The sequence below is a fragment of the Zeugodacus cucurbitae genome, chromosome 4 (assembly GCF_028554725.1).
Source record: "Zeugodacus cucurbitae isolate PBARC_wt_2022May chromosome 4, idZeuCucr1.2, whole genome shotgun sequence".
NCBI classification, from domain to species: domain Eukaryota; kingdom Metazoa; phylum Arthropoda; class Insecta; order Diptera; family Tephritidae; genus Zeugodacus; species Zeugodacus cucurbitae.
In genome coordinates, this window is record NC_071669.1 from 49,753,292 (window position 1) to 49,770,864 (window position 17,573).

General features: G+C 36.2%; 3 protein-coding genes across 3 annotated transcripts; 1 reads left to right on the forward strand and 2 right to left on the reverse strand.

Annotated features, from left to right (window-relative positions):
* The first annotated feature begins 10,217 nt into the window (after positions 1-10,217).
* LOC105210505 (uncharacterized) lies at positions 10,218-11,561 on the forward strand. Its single transcript, XM_011181515.3, has 4 exons — positions 10,218-10,407; positions 10,473-10,880; positions 10,940-11,109; positions 11,172-11,561. The coding sequence occupies exons 1-4, from the start codon at positions 10,384-10,386 to the stop codon at positions 11,344-11,346; spliced, it is 777 nt and encodes a 258-aa protein (XP_011179817.1). The 5' UTR covers positions 10,218-10,383; the 3' UTR covers positions 11,347-11,561.
* A 65-nt stretch (positions 11,562-11,626) lies between these two features.
* LOC105210504 (uncharacterized) lies at positions 11,627-13,815 on the reverse strand. The gene is made up of 4 exons (XM_011181514.3): positions 13,438-13,815; positions 12,469-12,580; positions 11,939-12,398; positions 11,627-11,883 (listed from the first exon to the last, which is right to left on the reverse strand). The coding sequence occupies exons 1-4, from the start codon at positions 13,480-13,482 to the stop codon at positions 11,772-11,774; spliced, it is 729 nt and encodes a 242-aa protein (XP_011179816.1). The 5' UTR covers positions 13,483-13,815; the 3' UTR covers positions 11,627-11,771.
* Positions 13,816-15,096: 1,281 nt separating this feature from the next.
* On the reverse strand, positions 15,097-16,410 carry LOC105210503 (mucin-2). The gene is made up of 4 exons (XM_011181513.2): positions 16,296-16,410; positions 16,111-16,228; positions 15,396-16,044; positions 15,097-15,326 (listed from the first exon to the last, which is right to left on the reverse strand). Exons 1-4 carry the CDS (start codon positions 16,308-16,310, stop codon positions 15,197-15,199), a joined length of 912 nt encoding a protein of 303 aa, XP_011179815.1. The 5' UTR covers positions 16,311-16,410; the 3' UTR covers positions 15,097-15,196.
* Positions 16,411-17,573: the final 1,163 nt, after the last annotated feature.

Consider the following 17,573-nt stretch of genomic DNA (forward strand, 5'->3'; position numbering starts at 1 on the left):
ATAATTTCTTACGTGTTATCGCCATGTGTGCGCCTGGTTATGGCATGTTGCAAGCACTGTAACAACATTTCTTGTTATTGTTGTCCACTTATGGGTTTTCAATGTTTATTGATTTTAGTGATTTTCATTTTATATGTTTTAATTTATATAATGCCAAGCCACATGTTTACTATTGCATATACATACTATATGTGTATGTATAATATGTTTCATTCATAATAGTTTCAACTTTTATATATTCACATAATTGCCGTTCGGTATGTTTTGCATGTTTTGTGGCGCTTCGTCAGATAGACGGCGCCAAGTGGCAAGCGCCCACACGTTGCAGGTCACCATTGCACGTTGTGGGAGCAGCAGGCTGTCGCATGGCGTCTGTGGCCGATTTTATATAAGTGATTAATTTCGTAAGTGTTCGTTTAATGTTGTTTTTCGGCGGCTGCCACTAAATATCGTGTGAGTATGTTGGTGTAGAGATATACCTATACATATTCGTGGCAAATGGAGTGGCAATTAAAAGTTTTATTGTATGAGGAAATAATTAAGGTTTATTTGTCGGATCGGAGATGTCTTAACAAAAATAAGCTGGCAATAAGCTCTTTCGAACTTAAGGTCTTATACAGAAAAACACCCGAAATATATTAGACATTCCGTGATTCATAAATCTTACGCGTGAGCTATCTTTCGAACACCATGGTGTTGACTCGTCAATCGTTTTCCCCGTGTAGCTCTCCTAAATGTAGGCACCATTTTTTAGCCATGATTCAAACCACTATCTGCTTCAGAGCAGATCATACTATAGAATTAAGTATGACTCATGAAGATGAAAAATAAGCTAATTTACCAGTTACTTTTCTAAATAGACATTTATGTTAAATTTTTTGAAGAAGGTTCGACTTTGTGACTCTCACGCACTAACTTAACAACCTAGTTTCTTTAACATTACATTGCAGTCTCAAAAATGTCAGTTATTGTCAGGAATGTAGAATTCACTACTGTCCGAGTCACTGACTTACCAAACTCTCTTCACACATCATGGCGGACCCACAATGAAATGACGCAAAGCTCAGAGTGTCACACATTTTGATTACTTTAATTAAAATTTGTCCTACATTATAAATGAATTAAATACAATATCACAAGTATTGAGCTCGAGTCGTAAAATTAAATGTTCACTTTCTGGTAATTAGAGCAGCTCCTTGCCAACTGCAGACCATTTTGTGCTCAAATTTATTTGAAGTGTAACTGACAATGGTAATAAAAGCAACAACAACATGCAACAAACATATACAGGGGCAATATTGTAGGGGAAGAAAGAGGGGATTGCATATAGTTTTCTTGTTATTGTTTTTTCCTTCGTAACTATGATGCTGTTTCAACTAACTGTGCAAACAACTGTTGTTGTTGCAGGACAAAGATTGTTTGTTTGGGTTGCTGATGTTTGCTGTAGCAACTCATATATACAGTCGGGAGAGGTAGAAGTCGCAAATAGTCTGCCATCAATGGCCTAAAAATGCACTTGCAACATTGCCTTATACGGTGCTTGCCCAGTTGGTAGCATATGAAGGAGGCCGCGCTGTTGTTGTTATTATTGTGGTTTCGATTTGACCCACAGGCAATTGTAATACAACAACAACAAGCAGAACGAAAAACTGTCAACGACCGTTATATAACAAAGCTGGAAGTAAATGCGGCAAGCGGAAAACGGCACATGTGCCCACATATTGCGACAGATTTCTCGGCTGTCGTTTATAGTTCTTTTGGTCAACTCAAACACACATACGCATGTATTTGAAAGTTGTAGTTCCAGTGTATAAGTGTGTTTGGCCATTGTTGCAAAGTAAACAAACGTCGGGCAGGCGTCACTTTAATGGGGTTGCAATAACAAAGGCAATACGAAAGTCGACAGAGAACATGCAACCATGTGTCCAACAGTTGCCACACTCACACATACACATACACAAATTCGCATTCATAGCGTAGCTGTGACAATAACTGCCGGCCGCTCACTGAAATATCGCTTTGTGTTGTTCGTGCCAAAAGTCTGCAGAAAGCGGTGAGCTCATTTAAATATGAGCATTCCCGAAAGCCTGCTCCTTGCAGCTTCCACATATATATGTGCGTATGTGTGCTCTTCTTATTGCACCCATTTCGGCGGCACATGTGGAAATAAATGCGAAGCATGCGATTTTAAGCCTCAAGTGCCGCAAAAAAGCAAAACAGAGCAACATGAAAATAACAACAATAACAATAACATTGCAACTGCATTTCGTATTTTCATATTAATCACTACGCAACAGCATTTCGGTCGGCATTAAGTGTCAGCGCAAGTCAGTAATGCCACACAGATTATTTAAATGAATAAATATTCATGCCACACGAACTTCAACTTGCCACTGACTGACACTAGCGGAATATTGAAAATTCTCATACAGATACGTATTTGTATATATGTGTGCGTGCACCGACTTGCTCTGTGTAAAGTGGCAGTAAGTGGCTGTGGCAAGTGGCAACTGAGTTCAAGTAAACATAATTGACACTTTGTCACTGCCATACTTCCGGAATTATCTCTTTCAGACGCTCCTCTTTTCGCAAAACTATGTATGTATGTGCTATGTTGTACTATGCGCGTCAGCTGTTCTTGATGATATTAAGCATAATTAATGAATCCATCAACATTATTACCATTTAATTTTGCACTTTACAAATAAAATGACAAAAATGCAAAGTTTAAATTTTATGCTTATTTATGTGTATCCCTGAATGTGTGTGGACTTTAACTGCGCTCTGGCTACCGCACATTGGCCTCATTACATGCTGATGCGCTCAATGTGAATAGGCTCTACATGTATGTGTCGTTCGTGATCTGTGGTCGTTCGATCTGTGGTTGTGGTGGCACGAGCCTATGTGTAACACTGTGAGATTTTCTTTGAGCTTGTGAATGAATTGAAAGGATATTAGGTTTCTAAAAGATGACTTGACAAATAAAAATCGGTTAGGTTAGACAAGAATCGATCTCTCTTCATACCGCCTCAAAGGTAGTATATTTGAAATGGAAATCTTACCCCAAAAAACTTTAACCTATTTTTCTATGGAGAGGATAAGAAAATAGGGGACTTTCTAACCTTTTATTCGGTAGGAGACTTCAAATAAAAATATCTCATCTCCGGACTCTCTATTTTCATCAGATGTTCAAGGAGAGACTCCTCAATTACATTTTAACTCCAGACTTTCCTTATCAAGGAGTTTTAAAGACAGGGAAACACTATTTCTGGATTATTTAATATTTCCCCCCGATTTCAACGTTTAAAATAAAGGGAATTTTATGCAAGCTAGTAACTAGATAAGCTCCGTTTTTCAGCTACTAAAATACTCAACTGATAAATAAAAGTGTATAAAAATGAGACTTACCAGAAATCGACTCACATTTCTATCAGTGTAACATCTGTGGGTTAATGGAATTGTGCCAAATAGCTGCCTTTCAAAATGCTTGACTAACTAACTGCCTGACAGACGAGCACATTTCTCTGCGAGCTGGCAACGGCAAGCAGCAACCCCTCGGTCAGTGCAGTACGAATATAAGTTGTAAGTTGCATATAGTATGAGCAAGCAAACCAAGAGTGAAGAGAATGCAGTGGCACTCGAGAGCAATATGTAACTGAGGACTTCATGAAGTGTACGGAACGTGCAGAAATATATGAATAAAATATATGTTGAAATGTTAAGCATAATGAAAGACAAACAGCAAAGCAAAGCTGCTGAGAGGAAGAGGAGAAGAAAACTAGGCTTAAGGTGGGGATTGAGAGATTATTAATATATGTAAACATGTATGTGTGCTTGTACAATTACAGTTTATGCTTTGTGCTACTGACACAATTCGAGCTTGTTGCAACTCAAAAGCTGCATTATCCGCCCCCAAGTTACAATATGCATATTTAAATAAATATTTTCCACACTTTCATCCATCAACAGCGACACCACAGTTAAAATAACGAATTACATATGTATATGTAGTATACACGAATAACAAAAACAACAACAATTTTCATTTGAGCGCTTAAAAATACAAAAATTAAGAAAAATATGTTGGAATGTGCAGATATGTGTATGCATGTGTACAAGTATTAAGGAATGGGCATCGAAATTAAAGCAATAAGTTAATATGTAGTATATGTACGTGTTGTGGTGGTGCCAAATGCGTGGGGGAGGAAAATGAAAGGTAAAGTTGTAAAATATGCGCACATGATGAATGGAAAATAATGCATAATTTCACTCAGTCGGTGCAGATATTTCAAGATTAAATAAGGCATCACAACACTGTAGATAAATACATAAGTATTCAAATACATACTTATACAAATATACGTATAGTGATGTGCTTGTTTTGAAGCCAGTGCGTGACTATGATTAATATCCAACATATCAACGAAAAGTCACAGCGACAGCGGCAGCCAAAGCAACATGTTTGCAGGGAATCCCTGTTAAGCGCTCAAACTCACACACTCACCTACTTGAATGCATATGTACATGCACACAGGCTGGCTTAAGCCGCGTATTATTACAAGCAGCAGCTACTCATGTATGATTATGCCAGCGCTTAAGTGCAAAGAATCAAGTGCTAACATTCGTTAGTTATGTATTTGGATGGAACGATCACTTTGAGGCACACTCAAAACCGTATACATACTCTTTCACTGTATATATTGACTATATGTACGTATATATGACCGCACAAATGGAGTGAAGTGGTTGGCTTGTAAGCAGAAGCATAAGCAGGAAATGCGCGCTTACACAGACTGGCTGTTACACTGCGAGTTGTTGTTGTTGTTGTTCTTGTTGTATGCATATATATATACAATATTCATTGAAAACATTTCGCTATGCAATCTAATGGCAACAGAAGAATATTGTAAAAACAACTCAGTCGTTACACGAGGAAGAGGAAGAAAGCATACCTAAGGGTTTGTTATAAAATGAGAAGTTAAGAAATGGAGCATGAATATAAGGTGCATATTTATTAGCACATTAATAATATCACTTTAATGGAGAGTCCTTTCATTTTCAACAATTGATTTGTTTTAATTAATATAAACCGATACCGGGATACCGATTTTCAGGTTTACAACTTCAGGATCCAGACTCATTTTTAAATATAATTAAATTTCTACTTCACTTAAAGATCAATTTGATTAGGTTTTAACTAGTGAATTACTATATCTGGTATAACACGTATACATTTTTGTATGGAAATCTAAATGAGAATTCACTTCAAGGATCTCCGAAACCCCAGGGTATTCACTAAGTTGATATTATTGCCTTCTAGTAACACATTGCAATCTTTAACTCACATTCGACTAAAAATTAACTGACTGCGAAAGCTTTTGCATATCATATACTTAAAATCATCTATACGTATATACTGACAGTAAACTTACACTTCTGACCAGGTGCCAGGTGCAAATATCTCATAATGACACGAATGACACCAAAGTGCAGGTCATAGCACATCAAGGAGCAAAATAGCACCAGAATACGCTTACTCATACTAAAAGGCAAGCGACAACTAAGAGTTGCAGAGGGGTTCTTTAAACGGCGGCGTATGCAGGGGAGAAGAATGACTACTAGACAGTTTACAAACTAAATATGTGTGCATCTATGTGCATATGTATTTATGTTTGTGTGTATGCGTTTGACTAATCAGTAAGTCAGTGGGTGAAATTCTCTCGCCATTTGAGTAAACCACGGCGGAAGCTCTAATAAATGTTGAATGGTGACGCAGGAATTGTGTGTGCGGGTGCTTGTGAGTATACATGCAAATAACTTAGCGTCTGTGTTTGTTGTCGGATTTTTGCATAAGAGCAGCCACTTGCAGTTTGTGCCATGAATGGATTTGTTTGCCACATAATTCTCCTTTGACACACAATTTCGCATATGTTTCGCTGTGGCTGGGAGTATTCGCTATATCATTGCATATTTGCAATGCAGGTTAGTTAAACAGTGTATAAACCTTATAAAATGTGAAGACAACTAAACACAGTGCTTGAGAGCGTGTTGCCAATGAGCCTGAAAGCCATATGAGAAGGCCAAAGTCAAGTGGCACAACGCTAGAGCAGAGATATATATGTGCTCAGATGTGGTAGTATTCCGTAAAAAGGAAATAAAAATAAATTAAGAACAGATAAAATACAAACAGTAGCGGTAGGTGCAACAAGAAAAGGTGACAAGTCAAATGCGAAAGTCGCAACATAAGACACTTCTAAAGACTTTTAATGCAAAAGTAAAATCACGAAGAATCAAGCAGATAACTCATACGACATGTTGGCCCTCTTTGCTCTCTTTAACTTTTTAAAATTTTGGCGAGTGTATGTATCTGTATATAATATATGTATATGAAATAAACCATAAACCACAGTCATCATAAAGCGGATTAAAATCCTCAAAGTTTTTAAGCACTTCTGCTTTTGCTTCTCGCTTTTAGTCACTGCTGGGCAAATGATTACATTGAGAGAGAGCAAGTGTGTTAGCTCGTGTGTGTGAGTTTTAAAGTTTTTGGCAAATTGATCATAATAAAATCAATGGCATTTGCGCGCAGACTGACTGACCGCAGATGGCAGATTAAAATTCATGGCTAACTAACTTTATGAGCAAAGTGTACTTTTGCCAACAACCACATTTAAGGCAAATTACGTAAACTTCAAATGAGTATGCAAAATGCCCTAAATAGTTGAAATTTTTACACCAAAATGCAACTCTGATTTTTGACCGCATGAGTTCTGGTGCTAAAAAATTCCATAATTTTGCTCCGCTAAAATTGCGCTCAGTGGCTTTTGTGTGCTTTCCTCAGGCTTTGGCTGACCTGTGTTAATCTTAAAAGTCTCCAACAATGTCTAGTCTCCCGCTTTTGATGGCCCATCAAGATTGCAGCCACAGCCTAAGCTAAGCGACAATTTTACGATGCAAAAATACTTAATCATATGACTATATACATAATATGTATATGTGCATGGGTTTGTGTGTATATTTTGGTATGTGGCATGGCACGTTTTTTTATGACGAAATGCCAAATGTTTATTCATTAATGCTGACACAGTTGTGGATTCATACAAAAATTGTGTTACTACAACAATAAAAAATAACAAAAACAACAAGAGTAATTTAATAGGAATTAACAACACTATTAAATAGCAGTAAATTTGCGAAAATTAATAAAAATGTGAGCGACAACAAAGTAACAGTAAAATAGAAATAGAGATAAAATGAGATAAAGTGCTTAAATGGCAACACACATACAAATATATATGTGTATATATGTATAGTTGCAATGGCATAACTTAAATAATTGCGACTTTTCAGATACATTTATATGTATGTGTGCGCGTGTGTTGGTTATGTTTAGTGCCATCCCAGTAAAAAATCTTTGGATTAATACCAAAATCGAGTAAAGAAGGAGTACTGATTTGTTCATCCATTTCGAGCATTCTATGAGCAATAAAAGCATTTTCGTTAGTTTTTACAAAAATCGTTTGTTTCCTCGCTTTTTGATACATTTTGGAGAAATAAATGAGCTTTATAAGAATAGAGGATAAAGCGTAAAGGCTGATCATAACTGTTAATTATTGTGAAATTCTTTTTTTGTTCTATAAAAGCGTATTTTGTCAATTTAAATTAGTTTGAATTTTGCAATCGACGCGTCAACGTGAATAAAGTGTCGCGAATATTTGTATAAAATTGTTATACGGGTGAAAAGTGATAAATTATAGTATAAATATAAGTAATTATTTATAAAAAATTTGTTTATATTTATTCTCAAGACGATTAGTTCAAAAATAAATTCAAAAATAGTCTACTATATTGGTCCATTAAAGCCTCCAGACATGAAAGCTAATAAAAAACAAAAACTATTGTTTTTCGGTAAGATCTGATTTTTTTTTATTTCGTTTAAGTAACTAATATATGTTATTTATATTTTTTCATACTTTCCAGAATCCGTTAAAGAAAACTTTACATCATGTGGGGACTTTACAATCGAAACCGAAAGACCTATTCAGTAAATTCTACTCCAACTTTCAATTCAACGTAAATATTAAAATTACCTCTACCATTTACCAACTATTAACATTATTTTGAATTATTATAACTAATTTTGTTAAGTGATATATATATCTTATATCTTAAAAATAAAAAAAATTAATAAAAAATTTTCAATAATTTACAACACTGTTTATATTTTTGTGTGTCGGATTTCTGCACTTTTTGGAGACAAAAAAGATTACTCCCTCTGCTCTCGTTTCAGAGGTCAAAAAGAGCTTAGAGAATGCTCTGTTTGGCCTCCATTAGGAGTTCAAAAGGAGTGATCCCTCGTAAGGACATACTATGTTAAAAAGGAGTAATAAATGCATGGACCTCGGAACATTGTGGAGTAATCCATTACTCACAAAGGAGCGTTCTAAGATTATTTGATAATCTTTGTTTTAACCAAACATAATGAAATATGGAAATTGAATCCGTGGAAGCTTTTTTAAAGCGCTAAGGTTAATTTTTTCTGTAACGAATAATTTAATTGAGCTTCCGTAGTGCCCTTTTGGCTGTCCGAACACAATCAACTTTGTAAATACTGTTAATCTGGCAATCTAACGATGCACAGCGACTTGTCAATTGACCAATCTTGCAAGCAACGATCAAAGAAGTGCACGCACACACTCACACTCAATGAAAATGAAAAGGTGGAAGTGACACCTTTAAAGAAGTCCAATAGCAACTAGTCGACAATTCTGTCAGCGCGCGAACAAAGCAACTCTGTTGCTTCCACATACGTTGTTGCGTCGAAATACTAATTGCTCCACGTTCTGTAAAAAAGATGTGTCAGCAACAATCAGGTCATGCTTCAAAGAGCGCCTCGGCAAGAGCAAAAACAACAAAACTCAACTGAAATTCAACTTTCCCTACGCTGTGTTTAGCGTCTGCCACGAGTTTACCACGCTAAAGACTAAAAACTTTTAATTGTCCTTAATTTATTTAAATATTTAGCTAATTTGAAGGTTTCACAGCTACAACCCCAATAGCACCAACAATAAACACTACTTCAAAACGTACTATGAGCAGTTGATTAAGTGCGACAGTGGGTAAATTAGTGAGTTGCGGCTGGAGCCGCCGTTGCAGAGAAGAAGGAAGAAGCCAAAAAGGATGAGTCGGAGTCGGAAGAAGACGACGATATGGGTTTCGGTCTCTTTGACTAAACAGCTCAACCTAGCAATGAATACGTTGATGAAGGGCAATAAATATACTTTTTTTAGTTTTGGTATTAAGAGATTGTGGAAGAGAACCTCAAACCTTGTTGAGCGGCGAATCGAACGAGCAACTAGAATAGGCTGGTATAATGGTGGAGAATCTAATAAACATCTCTAAATCATCCTGTAATCTTTGTAGCTTTTTGTTTTTGGAGATTTGTTGACTAGAAAGCAATGCTTAAACATAGCGAGTTGATAAGTGGCGACGAGTTTGTAACTGTTACGTTACTATTACTGCTTCCTGCAAGGCATTTATCACTCTTATAATAGGAAGATAATTCAGAATAATGAATAAACTGTATTGGTGCTTTCATATATCAACCAGCTACTCTGAGGGTGTTGAAGAATAAAAAAAAATGACAAATGGGGTCAGTATTTCCTCTAGCCCCCATATACCTTATACACGGATTTTGAAACTTCCGGTGGACTTTGTACCACATATATCGGTTAATATGTGAGATAACTTGGATATACTGAGGGTTGGTGTTGAAAATTGTTGAAATCGGTTCAGGTTACCCCAGCCCCCATTTACTATATATAATGAGTTTCGTTATTCGATTGAATTTATTTCTTACTCATCCACATAATTTATTCTCATCATTATTTATTCATCATCGTGAATGCACAAATATTTTCCGTATAGTCACATTTCTTTATAAACAACAATATTAATTTTACTTTGAATCTAAAGAAGATATTAAAGCACATGTTTACAGACGCTATGGCCTTGTTGAGACAACACATGCCTGATTGTACAATTAAATGAAACATACAGATATATAAATATTTACCCAGAATAATATAACAATATGGAGACAAATTAACTAACACTTTATAGATTATGAACTCGGACACACTAAGTAGCATCTCTAATTGTCCTGATAAGATAGCACAGAACTGATGGCAAACGATTTAAAATGAGGCACCGGGAACTGAATTCCAGTTGCATTGCGTTTGTCAGCGGATTAGCATAACGGAAGTTCTTTACAGAAAGATATAGATTTAAAATAAATAAAATAAAGTTAATGAATAAAAAAATAGTAATAAATTGTTAAAAAAGTCGTTTTGAAATTTGAAACTGTTGAAACAGTATTTCAATATGTTCAAATTCATTTCGCAAAGTGTAAGCAAGTCTTCATTGTTTTCGAGGTCTTTCGTATACTCCCAACTTCACTTATTTGCATTCAGTGTCACCCCACCATAATTCTCCTGCTTCTACTATCCAAATCGTCAAATTACGCCTCTGCTGTCTGCAATGCTTGTTCGGAAACTACAAATTTAGCCTGCGTATCGGAGACGCAGTTCCAAGTGTGCGTTGATAGCATACCAACTGGAACGGCGACTACTTGTCCAAGCGGATACATTTGTTCGACCAATTCTACCAGTATTTGTGAGCCGGATAATGATTCGAATATAATGGCCGATTGCACCGAATGCAATACCTGTGATGAGAGCAAAACCTTCGCCTGCACTGGAGTACGCACATACGCACTATGTCTGGGCACAACAACCGTTAGCGATTTGGGTGGCACCTGTGCGCCTTATCACGTGTGTAGCATCGACTATGAATATATATGCGGCAATGCAACCTTGGGCGTGAGTATAGGAGAAGTTGGTGTCATAATAATTATTAAACTTGCAATTTATCTCAAAAGATTGAACCCACATGTCCCACAGCTGATGAGATAGCCACCACAACGGTTGCAACTACCTCTACGACTAGTTCAAATTCGGAAATTGTAACGGATCCAGTTGCTTATTGTCAAAACATACAAATAAATGGTCGCTTTCCAGTCGGCAATGATCTTACAACAACATGTAAACAGTGAGTGGATTTTAATACATTTATTTTTGAGTACTTATAGGGTAATCTTCCCTCCACTTTAGGTATGTCTACTGTTTCATAAATGCAAACGTTTGGAGTGGCGCGCTCTACTACTGCCCTGGTGCTACTTATTTTGACAGTTCTTCACGCTATTGCACACCAAATGTACCGGCACGTTGCGTAACTTCTACGCAATCATTGTATTTGAAGTCTTTCGAACTCAGTTTCGACGACTAACTAAGCTACAAGAGGAGTGAGTGATCTATTTTCAATTTTGAGAGGCTATAAAGTTGAGCAGTTGGAGAGAGTTTTTGAAGTTGAGAGAGACAACAAACTCTGTACTCTCACAGAATGAGATCATACACATTTGTTAGTTTAGAATTTTTTATCTTAAGTACCAGGTTATGCATTTAAATAAATAAGAACAAGGCAAAATAGCGCCTTGGAGGATATGTGAACATTTTTTTACATATATTTGGTTCGATTGCTGTCAAAGAAGTTTGGTTGTTGGATAAGCAACATCGCATATTTCATATACGGTATACCTTCTCTTCTGGAAGACATTTAGAGAGAGAAAGGAATAATGGAAGTTTACGTATATTTCAGAACATAAAATATAAATTCCACCAAAATTGTTCAGTTGTTTATAATTAAAAATTTATTCAAATACAGTAGGCTGGCTTATTAATAGTGCAAGCTTTATTTTCCATACTAAAGTATGTGTTCGGAGCGCACGAATACTCAGTACCACGTTTATTGCGACAGTGTATATACCTGAAAGAAAACAACAAATTAATTTCCGATATCATTTAATTATAACGAAACTAACCTCTTGCAATACGGATCATGTGGCATGGTCGGGTATAGACCAGTTCGCGTTTGCTGAGCACAAACCTCATTAGGTGTCAATGGATATGTTGGAGTTGTAGGCAGTGAAGTGGGTGGACTTGCTGTTGTCGGCTCAGTAGAAGGATCGATCACATCACAGGTTACAGTATGCGGTCCAGCAGCACTAACACAAATCGCATCACTTGTGGCGTCACAAACAAATCCACTGGGACAAATACCCACTTGACCGGTGGGATGTAAGGCGCCATAACACATTTGGAATGTGGTGCGACTCAGACAAGCGAAGAGTGCATTACGTTGAGCCGTACATTGTCGACAAAGCGATGTGGAGCCACAACTGGGAGCACGCGTTGCACTCGCTTGTAGACAGATGGCGTTGAATTCTGTGCACTCGAAGCCCTCCTTGCAATGATACAGTACATCCATATTGGGATTATTGTCTGTTGAAGTGAGAAATTTGGTTTTTTTTACCATTGGTGATAACATTTGGTTGCAAAAGATTAGAATTACCACCAAAGCAAAGATAGAACGATGTTGAATTGATGCAGGCAACTTGATTATCCTGGCAGACATTGCACACTGCAGTTGTTGAGTCAATGGATAAGTAAATGCAGATCGCTACCTGTAAATAAACGGGAGTTAAAAAATGGTAAATGAAGACGTTAGACCAATGTATATTTATAAAAATAAAACGACCTTCTAACAAAATATGAAACTACAAACATCGGGGAATTACTTGAAAAGGTACTCCGTCGATTAGAGAGGGCTACATGTACAAAACTACAAGTAGGACATTAGTACACATAAAGATCGGAAAGCAACATCAAACTAAAGGTTTTCTAACTTGTTAGGCTGATGATTGAAGTCTGTTTAATGAAACCAACTAACAATAAAGGCAAACCCCCCCAAGGAGCACCTGAAATACAAAGTAGACTTCGACTATGTAACTCATTAGAGGATTTCGGTTTAAATTAAATTAGACTCTCGATTGACTCGAATTTTAAATATTCGAATAAATAGTTTCGAAAAATTCTATTGAGCTGAATATCCATTGGCCGATATATGTAGGTAATAGAGAGTCTGTTACCATTATCCTAGATCTCAACCAGACCAAGATTCGTACAACCACAGAGAAAAAACAATTTATCAAGCCACTATAGATTCTATATAAATCGAAAATCTTCAAGCTTGAAGGTTTGAATCAATTAATTCGACAGATTAGTTACGAAGTAATAAAAAAATTTTAATTTTTCGTAAATGCTGTCCATGTGCCTCTCATATGGATTTCATTCATTCATTTGTTTTCACATATAGGATATGAAATGTCATCAAATCACCATAGAGATGTCATTAAAAACACGATCTTTAAAGCACTGTTTCAATGTTTGTAGATATATTTCGGGAATATTTATATATATATATGTATATTATATTTTTTAATGATAAAGTCCATCGCATAATTAATTATATTCTACATACTTGCAAACTAAAAAAGAGCAATTTCTTTAAGCCGCACAACGCCATTTTGCTTCACTCTCAATATAATACACTATTTTGAATACCACTCAAAAAGCTCCACGAGTTTCACAAATACACTTTTGGCACTTTGGACAGTCTCAAAAGAAATTAGTCCTTAGATTTCATCTAGTTTTCTTTTTTGTCGATCTTTGTACACCTTTTCTCCGCCAACACAGCACAACAACTATTGGCGCAATGAACTTTGGATTTGCTTTTAAGTGGCCCTCTAAATTCTATGTATTAATTTGAAGATAATTTCTCTCCGGTTCGTACATAATATTTTTGTCCATTTCCTCTTGTCGGCGATTGTGACTTCATAACTATTTTTCGTGCTAATTGGCTTGTTGATGTTTCTAATTTAACTTCTGAATGCATAAAGTTTACGAGTAAATAGAATTTAGATTAAGAGACTTACCATAAATATTTATAAATTACGTGCCGGTAGTTGAGTGAGTTGGTGCGTGGCTATTAAACGGTTGGGAGTGGGTTCGAGAGTCATTGCGATTAGTTTTTTGTTTTTATGACCGATCTCCTCCCATTTTAATCATAAAATAAGAGAGTTACAAAAGAACGTGCAGTCCTCATAATATTTCTATGATGATATTGCATGACATCTCTGATTAAGACGTGCATGCTTCGAAGATCTAATATATTTATTATGATATTGGGGTTGCTAGTAAAACTATGAGCTCTTAGATAATTTATATAAATAAATACGGGTACTTCTAACGCCGCTCTCGCTTAAAACATAGCATACTCAGCCCATGTGTAATATTATGCCTAAAATCATAGTCTACAAATAAAAAAAAAGTGTTTACATACTTATGTAGGTGTTAACTGTACATATGTTTACCTTAACATGTTTATCTAACGTTTTAAATTTTTAAGCGTGTGAAATTAAAGAGAAGATAACTCTCCGCTACTGTTGTTGAAATTAAGATAAAATTCAAGTATTATCTGTTTGTTTGGGAAGATAATTTGGAAATAGCTTACTTACTAAACATTATGAAGTAATCTTAGCTTATTCAGCTTGTGCAAATAAGAAGTGAATTCGTAGAATTGTGAGCGGCACTTAAGCCTTATAGGTTTGTTTGTTTGATCGAGCGACATCAGATCATCAATATCGCTGATTTTATCTTCTACTTTATTAATGATTCACAATTCAGTTCTATGCTTGTTTCTGATTTCAATGGTACATATATAAAAATTTAAAAAAGGGACTATAATAGTTTCTCTCTAATTACCACTGCTATAATATATGAGCTTTAAGGATTTCAATCTCTGGTCGCTGGGTACAAGTATCATATGATTTCACAAATATGTTTTAGATGGGCTTGGAAACATGGAAAATCGAATATAATTCTTTTAATTATTGGGTGCTTCAGATGATGAGGATCTAGAATGAGAGTTTTTAATTGGTATTTATTGGTTATAGGAATGAGCTAAACGTTACAGTTCAAGATCGTTTGACTTAACTGGCCCTAATATTTAAAATAGTTTATGAGTAATTATGGTAAATTTAGACTCGGGTGCGTATCAAAATATCTACTCAAAATCACTATATATTCTCCCGTAGACCAGCTGCAGATCTGGATCGAGAAGTAATACTTTTGAATCAAATGATCATGAAATGAATTCAATCTTTACTTCTACTTTTTACCACTTGAAAAGTACAGTTAACAATTTATTTCAAAAATTCCATATTTCAAAAGTTTTTATTTCAAACACAGCCATTTGGTTTAGGAACTTGACAAATTCTTGATTGTGGATTGAAAAATAGTTTACCAGGACACCGCATTAAGCGCCCAACGAGACCCAAACCACCACCGGAACCTGTACAATACAAGTATCTGAAATGAAAAGGTGATAAATAACTATATGTATAGAATATGCACCGTTATGAGTGTAATTGTGCTCACCTAGTACAACTGCTGTCAGCTGGGTTGGGATAACGGCCAACATATCTTTGACTCGAGCAATAATCCACTGGTGATGGCCTTGTCGTGGGTGCTACACTTGTGGGTGAATTTGTAGAAACTTGCGCTGTCGACGGAGAAGTAGACGTGGTTGTTGTGGACGGGGGTGTGGGTTGTATAATTACAGTTGTGCTGACTGCAGGTAATAGCGGAGTGGGTTGTATAATTACAGTTGTGGTGACTGCAGGTAATGGCGGAGTGGGTTGTATAATTACAGTTGTTATGGCTGACTCACTTTTTGGTGGCACATCTACAGCCACATTTACATCACACATATCATCTGTATCTATTAGACATTCACTCACACATGGCACTCTACCGGCATGCGCCACCGATGTGCGACATATTTGACCAGCGCGACAGGTCCCGCGTACATTGGTCAGCACATTTCCCATGCACATAGTGAATGAGGTTCGGCTGGTGCAGGTGAAGCCACCATTCATGACATCAGCACACTGACCGCATTGCTTGGTGTTGCCACAGGCAGCCTGTATGCTGGGATTACTGTCGGGATCCATACAAACTTGCCCCAGTGTGGTGCAGACCTCATCCTCATTCGGGCAGCTGAATTCCTCGTTAATGTTTGGCAGCCCTGTCGGTTGTGATTGATCATAAAAGCGAAATATTTTTTATTAAGCTTTTATAATTTGGTACTTACCACCGAAACACAGGTGAAATGTGTTGTTGCTGGCGCAGGCAACGCCATTGCTATTGCAAATGTGACAAATCGCGCCGCTTTGGTGCAGTGTCAGTAAGAAAATATATACACCGAAAAGCTGGTTGTAAGTAAATTGTATTTGTAAATTAATTTATATAATAAAAACTCGAAAAATAATATTTTACCGCTATTTTACACATGTTACTCTCGTATATATTTATCACAACTAATGCTTTCGTTAAACTTGTGAGGGCTGACTAACTGTTTTCTGCTAGATGTTACTTGTTTTATGAATACAATGTGCATTTAACCCTTGCACTACCACTGTAGCATATCGCCATTTCAGTCTTCCTTTGGCTAGCGACTTTCTCCGTACATCACGGGATTTAGCCGGAAACTGATAAGTTGTAGATATCGTATATTTTGAAATTAAAATGGTTAACTTCGACCGTGAAGTACTATAACAAATTTTATATAAAAAATGTGTAGATTTGTATGTTTATGAAGGAAATAACTTTTATTGTGGTCGTTATAGGGTTAGGTTAAGCTATGAAATATATTTGTGCGATCAAGTGAAATGAAGATAAGTTGTCGTAGTTCAATGTCAGCTAAGATAAAGTGTAGGAGTCCAAGATTTCGGACTGTTATCATATGTTTTGTGGAGATTATATTATTTTTTGGACAATTCAACATGTTATTAATACAATATTCCTCGACGAATTTAATTTCAAATATGCATTAATTATACAATAATAAATGTGGAAAACGTGGAAAATCTTTAAAACCAGTTTGTCTGGTTCTTTACAATATGAAAATAGAAATCTCTTTTGTAGTAGTGAACAAAACAGGAAACTAAATTTGAAAGAGAACTTTTTAGAAAAAGCTCTCAGTTAAGCTCTGGTCCACTCCTCTGTTTAATAATAACTCTTTTTTCAACAAAATTTAAAGTTTTAAGTCAAGTAACTATGATGTACTTTTCCGTTTTTTTTTCAGAATACTAAACCATATAACTGTCTTTGACCTTGGAGAGTGGCAAATAGCATATTTATATAGACTAGCATATTTAAATAATGATGAATGATAATATATAAGGTTGTCCAATATCTCCCTTCCGTCTTTTTATACTCTCGCAACCTGTTGCACAGAGTATCATAGTTTTGTTCACATAACGGTTGTTTGTGTCACCAAGAAATATAAGAGTTAGATATGGGGTTATATATACATAAATGATCAGGATGACGAGTAGATTTGAAATCCGGATGTCTGTCCGTCCGTCTGTCCGTCTGTCCGTCTGTCCGTGCAAGCGATAACTTGAGTAAAAATTAAGATATCTTAAGGAAACTTGGAACACATGTTCCTTGGCACCCTGAGGAGGTTGCTTTCGAAAATGGGCAAAATCGGTCCACTGCCACGCCCACAAAATGGAGGAAACCGAAAACCTATACAGTGTCATAACTAAGCCA

Excerpts from the sequence above, each read along its gene's own strand:
- LOC105210504 (XM_011181514.3), bottom strand. The coding sequence starts at position 13,482 with ATGGCGTTGTGCGGCTTAAAGAAATTGCTCTTTTTTAGTTTGCAA. Across the intron at positions 12,399-12,468 it reads GTTCTATCTTTGCTTTGGTG|ACAATAATCCCAATATGGAT; the intron begins GTAATTCTAATC and ends TCACTTCAACAG. Across the intron at positions 11,884-11,938 it reads CATGATCCGTATTGCAAGAG|GTATATACACTGTCGCAATA; the intron begins GTTAGTTTCGTT and ends GTTTTCTTTCAG.
- LOC105210503 (XM_011181513.2), bottom strand. Across the intron at positions 16,045-16,110 it reads ATTTCACCTGTGTTTCGGTG|GGCTGCCAAACATTAACGAG; the intron begins GTAAGTACCAAA and ends CACAACCGACAG. Across the intron at positions 15,327-15,395 it reads GCTGACAGCAGTTGTACTAG|ATACTTGTATTGTACAGGTT; the intron begins GTGAGCACAATT and ends TTTTCATTTCAG.
- LOC105210505 (XM_011181515.3), top strand. The coding sequence starts at position 10,384 with ATGTTCAAATTCATTTCGCAAAGT. Across the intron at positions 10,881-10,939 it reads GCGGCAATGCAACCTTGGGC|ATTGAACCCACATGTCCCAC; the intron begins GTGAGTATAGGA and ends TTATCTCAAAAG. Across the intron at positions 11,110-11,171 it reads CTTACAACAACATGTAAACA|GTATGTCTACTGTTTCATAA; the intron begins GTGAGTGGATTT and ends CCTCCACTTTAG.